Below are 6,863 nucleotides of genomic sequence, written 5' to 3'. Positions count from 1 at the left end.
CGTCCGTCTGCAGAGGATGTTAACTTCTCCTGGATTAGGCGCCCCTGTGGTTCACTGAGGACATGGAAGTCTGAGGAGGAGACGCGGTGATGACCTGTAGAGATCCATCATGAGGCTCTGATCTGAAGTTTATGGATCGTTTTGGGAACGCACGTCTTATAAAAGTCACGTTTTGGAGAGACAAGTTGCAACCGGATCAATCAGAGAACTTTTCTGTGTTTCTGTGTGTTTTTAGAGACAAACCTGCCGCTCATCCTCGTCCAGGATCATGATCCGTCTGACGGGGGGCTCGTCTCGGCCGGGTCGGTGTCACGCCTGGTCACATCTCTATAGCGGCCTCCCTCCTGCTCTGTCAGTGGGACCGCTGAGCCGTTTCCATGAGACCAGCTGCCGGGTCGGCCCTGTTGTTGGCAGAAATGAGACATCAATGATCAATGTGGGTTAAATGTTCTGCTTGTCAGGAGGTCAAGCTGCCAACACAGAAATCTGTGAAAGTTTGGGTTCAGGTTTTGGTTCCAGCAACTTTAGAAGAAGAAGATCAATTTCACTTTAATGCAGATACGATGACGGTGTTGGTTCTGGCTGGACTTTTGAGAGTGACAGAACCCTCAAAGCTTTAAAGGTTCTTCTTATTAAATGTTCAGATCGGTTTGTGTCGTATCACGTTTATGACCACTGGAAATCTTTCAACACCTCCGGACATTATTTAAGCAGGTATTTCTATCGCTGACCAGCTGGTTCTGATCTTCAGCTGAACCCGAGCACAAACACAGCGTTCTCACAACGTGACATTTAAAACTAAACCTAAAGAAACGTAAAGTTTGGACATAAAGACACGTAAAGGTTCAGCGTCTCTGTGGTTTGCAGAAATACACCTCTACAAACATTTATTCTGGTGACTGGGTTTATCAGCTGGATGGAGCCAGAACAAGTTCTGTTCAGGTCTCTGATCCTGACGAGGATTATATCCTGTAACAAACACGCTCCGGCCGTCTGCCGGTGGTTTGGCCTCCGTCCTGCTTCCACTCGTCTTCCTCATTTCCATAAAAGTGACTTCACCTCTGGCTGTGTGTTGATGGTCTGTTAGGAAGAAATGAGGTTCTGCTCAGAGTTTCCAAACTCCCAGAACAACTCTGCCGAGGAACCATCAGCGCTTCCCGGACAGAATCGGACCTGACGCGTCGTCGACATGCAGACGGACGACTCGGCCCGATGAGACGGATGTTTTTCTTTTCATTACGTCTGGTGGTCTGATCGTGTGATGGAGTTCTGAAGCCCGGCGGACCAGATGTACCGCTCAGATTACCATAAAGAATCAATCTAACTATTATAATCACAACGTTACACTGATTACTGCACATAATTATCACAATGCTTCAGTTTCAGAACACCTTCATGGTTTTCACCTCCTACTCAAGATAATAATAATAATTATTATCAAAGATATAATTTGTAGTTTTGTAGAAGTTGGAAAGATATAAGTGGTATTAATAACAATAATAATATTAATAATAACAGAACAGAGACACACAGGAGAGTTACATTAAAAACAAAAAGGTAAAAGCAAATTAATAAATAATATTAAATAAAAATGATTTAAAAAATAATGTTTAAATTACCAAGTTATATTTTGTTAATCACTCAGGTTGTGTTCATTTAATTAATAATATTAAAAAGCATTTGTTGTTGATGTAATGTAATAAAAAATCTGATGATAAATAATTCTAGTTTTACAGTTTATTATATATATGTTTTCAAATGGCTGTCAGGATCATAAAACAGATTAAATTACATTTTCTGTGTTATAAATATTATGTAAATGTATTAAAGGAGCAGTGCGTAGTTTTAAAGAAGAAATTAAAACTCTGAATTTTTACTATTCATGATATTAATGAGGTCATAATACAAAGTTTGTAAATAAACAAACTGTTCTCAGAGGAAAATAATGTCCCAGAGCACTGTGTGAAGGTAGAGAAGTGGCAGGGTCCGCCACATATAAACAAAGGAAAACTTCTTTAAGGTCAGTTTGTTTATTCAGTGGTGAAAACAAAGAGAGTTTGTTTATTTAGTTTGTTTAAAATCAGCCAATCAGGATCTTTGTCTGCTCATCAACAGAACTACAGACTGCTCCTTTAAATTTGACTTGATATATTTAGATTATTACACGTGAAGGTTTGAGCTTTTCTGCTGAATTTCCAACAATTTAAAACCTTTGGTGATTTTAAAAACAAAACGTCCACAAACAAATATTCGCAGCGTTGCTTTAAGGTTTTATTTTCCTCTGTTCCTCCACTGTATTTAATCCTCTGCTTGTATCGTACAAAACTACAGTTAAAAAAACCAAATCATAGTTAACTGCCGCTGTTAATTTTTATAAAAATATAAATATGTATAAATATACATATATATATATATATATATTTATGCCAGTGCTCCTCTCTGAGCAGCACGGGATTTGACGCTTCCGTCCCGATTAAATCCTGCAGAACCATCAGTGCACACATGAACTGTGTGGCCCGTTGTGTGTACAGTACAGAGCGTTCTGTGTGCACACGCTGCATGTGATGTTCTTAAACATGCAGCCTGTCGTCCAGATGTGTCTCTGTGGGATTTGAACCCAGGGGGTCAGGTGTTATCGCACACTGAGACCCAGATCAAGGTGCAGAGGAACAAAACCTGGAAACTCCAGGAAAGCTGTGTTGTTTCCTCCGATGTACAACAGACGTGACAGTAAACTATCTTTAATATCAATCTTTTATTTGCATCATTAGAATCAGCTGCACTTTAAAAGGTTTGTCCCTGGACAGCAGCAGCGGCGGCGGCAGCGGCGCTGGTCTCTCCGGTGGATTACTGCGGAGTGAAGCAGTTGTGAGATGGATCGTATGTCACCACATACATCAGGCGCTGTAGGCCCGGAGGGTTAAAGGCTTAAAGCTCATCTGATGTGTTTTCAATCAGATGGAAACTAAAGAGGAAACTGAGAACAGCGGATAAAGCAGCCGAGAACAAGCAGAGGACACAATGTTCTCTGACTCGACCGGGAAAGACGACACGATTGATGGCAAAGATCAGGAGGACGTGAGGAGAGACGTCGGGACGGTTCAGAGTTCTTTGTCTACTATCTGAAAATAAAGATCCACACAGGAAACAACACACAGATTAAATGTATCACAAAGAACTTTTAACTGATTATGAAACCGTCGGAGTCCTTGATATGACCGACGTGACCGAACCAGACGGTCAGACAGAAGGTGTTTCTGTGTAGTTATTATATTTATTGTCAACAGAAGTTGTGCCTCCCACGAGCTCGTCGCGCCTTCACAACACAACTGTCAGAAATACAAATCCCAGCTTTCTGTCACAGTTTGTCAGACGTTAACGTTCCTGAAAACTACAAACAAGACTCCACTCGTCACCACAATGTGCCGTCTCCAAAGCACACGAGTCAGAACAGTAACGGCACACCAAGCTAACCTGATGAACACCTGGCTGTAAGGTGACGACTAACAGTCAAACTTCAGCAGCTGATGTTACCGACAGTTTCACCGCGTCTGTCTGCAGCCCAGCTGAGATTTATTCTCATCGCTCGTTCAGTTTCCTCGGCCGGCGTCCTCTTCGCTGTCATCACCTCGCCACCTTATTACAGCCGACAGAGCCGAGCGCCACTGGACTCCTTTCAAGGACACCTGGAGACGTTTCCAACAGGTATTTTAATCCAAAGCAAGATTTTTTTTTAACCCTCGCCGAGTAAACCTCAGCAGAGCATCAGCAGAGGGAGGAAAAGAAAACTCAACCTAAAGAAACTAGAGACACTTCAACATTTACTCTGGTGTTTGGTCTTCGTCTTCTTCTGTGTAGATGGAAACTCTTTTGTTAACGTCGTTACATCTTCACACGACCTGACGAACACAACAAACTAAACAAAGAGAACCTATATGATCTGTAGGTCCGTCCTGTGAACCTGCCTCACTCTCTAATCTGAACACTTTTCATGTTTTTTCAATTTCAGACATTACAAACGTTCTTTCTTTAAACCAATTTACAAACTCATCACACGGCTGTAAGCTGGAGGACGTCGCGGTCAGATTAGCGTCCGACGGTCTGAATGAATGTGACAAATAATCCACGAAGAATAAATGTATGACATTATTATCCCACAAAGTAAACACTCAGCGGGCTCTCGGTTTGGGACGAGCTGCTTTTAGTGCAGAATGAAATTAGTTAAAGCTGCAGTTTGAATGACTGAATGAAAACAGCAGAACAAAAACATCCAGCGGCTTTAAATCCAGACGAATGATTCGACTGGAGGACGTACTCGGATACTCTACCGCAGTAAAAGTACTGTAATGGAAACGTTACTGAAGTATTCAGAGTACAAATACTTGTAGTCAGATCTGTGTCGTCCTCTTCTGTCTGATGTCATGTTTCACTCATGTAAAAGCAGGATTTTATTTCCATTCTATTATTTCATTTTATTTCAGTGCGACACTCATGATTATTTTTATTCTGGATTCATCAGCTGATTATTATTTTATCCACTGTCAAAAAATATCCCAAAAAAATGGAATCGTGATGTTTTTACATGAAACGTGACTTCAGCTACGTAAAAACTTATTTAAAAAAAGTGCTCTGATGCAACATCCTGTCTGATTTGTAAAAACACTGAATAATAGTAATTATTAACTTAATTTCAAAGGCAGAAAAAGGAAATACTCAAGGAAAGTACCTAAAAATTATACTTCAGGACAGTAAACTCGAGTAAATTGTATAATTCCATCAGTGGTTATCAAAAATATTGACACAAAGAGTGGAATTTTTAAAGAATATCGGCTCCAAATATCAGTTTTCAGTCTCTTCGATTTCTAATAATCGGTTCCGGTGCTGAAAAGGTCGTATCGATCGATCCAAATAACTAAAACTGTCAGATAAATGTACTGAAGTAAACATATTTCATCTGAGATACAGTCGAGTAGAAGAACCTCAAACTGTGACTGAAGTGTAATGTTGACAAGAGACAGAGAGCCAGAACCAGAACCAGAACCAGAACCAGATCCAGAACCAGAGTCACCGCTGAGTTTTCTTCTCGTTATGTTTCGTCTCGTTCTCAGACTTCTTTCCTCTCTCCGACTCTCTCCTGAAGTTCTAGCAGCAGAAATGAAACCTCGAGGAAACAACTCCTCTGTTTGAATGTTGTTGGAAACATTTTTGAATCGAGTCGTTTTTACACATTTTCATGCAGAAACGATATTTAAAACCAGACAGCTTTCAGTCGTGATGTCACACGATCTTCATCCGCTGCCCAGTCGGAGCGTTTAAAGACTTTCTGTGAGCAGTCAAAGTTGATTCTTGACCTCGGAGGAAATAACTGACACAGTAATCTCGTCTCCAGGTCCATTTAGTAGCGGTTCTGGAGCTTTGAATCATATTTCAGAATCCCCATCAGCTTCACTGTGACGATACTGTTCTGCTCCTGATATAAGAACCGTCACATCACACGACCTTCCGTCTGTCGCCAAAACAAATTTCTAATGATCCCCCCAAAAAATCCCTTTTTTCATGTAAAGATCATTAAATATTTATTTCACAAGAACAAACTGGACTTTCTGGTTCTGTCTGTGTGCTCGATGGGGTCGGTTCCCGTCAGGATGGAGTTATTATTTCTGCGGTGGGCGGCGTACAGTAGAGAGCATTAATATCACCATCTGTCCCTCGGGGATTTACTGTGGTCCACTGATCAGGATCTTACAAGCTGTTTTCAATAAACATATTCAAACATTTTCAAACAGCGCAGCGCCCGATCTCAGTTTCATAATGCGTCCTGCGGAGAGCAACCTAATGCGTCTGCGGCCTGAAACGACCGCGCTGTTTCTGGGGTGTAATTACAGCCGATGTTTCCAGAACCGTCATCTCAGGTTACAAAGTGCTGCAGGAAGCAGAACTAATCATCTGTAATACAGGAAAGATCCGCTCTGCAGATTAAAGGCTGATCGTCATCTATACGGCCAACATTTTTACATATGTTTAAAACGGGTCAGTGCGGTCAGAGGAAAAACCCTGTAACTCCGGGTCGGGTCAGTCCGACTCAGGAGAACTTTACAGGCCCAGGGAACGATGACAAACTCACCAGATGAGTGTTGATGTGTTTGGTCGGTTCACAGTCGACATCTTCGTAGGAATCTTAATGTATTGATTTAATTTTAAAAAATGATGATAAAGATGTGATTTTTTTGTGTGAATCGCACATTTTACCTTCCTCAAATGATTACAGACATCATTTTAATTTTGTTTTCATTAATCGTGCAGCCCGAGACTTCAAACAAAGATGTCTGCTGTACACATCACTAATAATTTAAAGCAAAAACTTCTTGTGAGCCACACCAGAGAAACAAATATGAGATTATTAAAGTGTTTTTTTGTGATTTGAAAGCAGCTGAACGTGAAGTTCACTGATGTTTGTGTGATTCAGAGAGCTGAGTCTATTTATTGAACACAGGCTGTAGTTCACAGTCTGCTCAGTAACTGATGAGTCACCAGGAGAAGAGGGAGCGTTCACTGATAATCAGACATCTGGAAACTATGACAATCAGAGGGCAGGAAGGGCTCAATCAATGAGACGGAGGGATTATTACTGTACACTCAGACGGTATATTAATATGCGTGACGCACACGCAGATGGAAAAACTACTAAATATTCATGTTCTTACAGCTGCTGTTCTGTACAAAGTCAGATCAACACAATATAGAGATTTACACACTCACAGGGACAGAATGGAAACTGTGAAGTCATTTCCTCCAATCAGAGCTCCTCAAACTTCAGTCCTGATGGTTATTAATCACAACGAGCAGCAGGAGATCAGTTTCAC

The 6,863-nt window shown here is 41.1% G+C and overlaps 1 protein-coding gene across 1 annotated transcript in view; it reads right to left on the bottom strand.

Moving 5' to 3' along the window:
• Positions 1 to 243: 243 nt before the first annotated feature.
• Positions 244 to 6,863, bottom strand: part of slc30a6 (solute carrier family 30 member 6) — an 86,264-nt gene continuing 79,644 nt past the window's right edge. The window contains exon 15 of the mRNA XM_030440949.1: positions 244 to 401. Within this exon, the coding sequence (XP_030296809.1) occupies positions 267 to 401 (135 nt within the window). The 3' untranslated portion in view covers positions 244 to 266. The remainder of the gene's footprint in view (positions 402 to 6,863) is intronic.

This window comes from Sparus aurata, chromosome 15, assembly GCF_900880675.1.
Source record: "Sparus aurata chromosome 15, fSpaAur1.1, whole genome shotgun sequence".
Taxonomy (NCBI): Eukaryota; Metazoa; Chordata; class Actinopteri; order Spariformes; family Sparidae; genus Sparus; species Sparus aurata.
The sequence above is the reverse complement of the archived record's forward strand: the minus strand, read 5'-3'. Positions and strand labels throughout refer to the sequence as shown.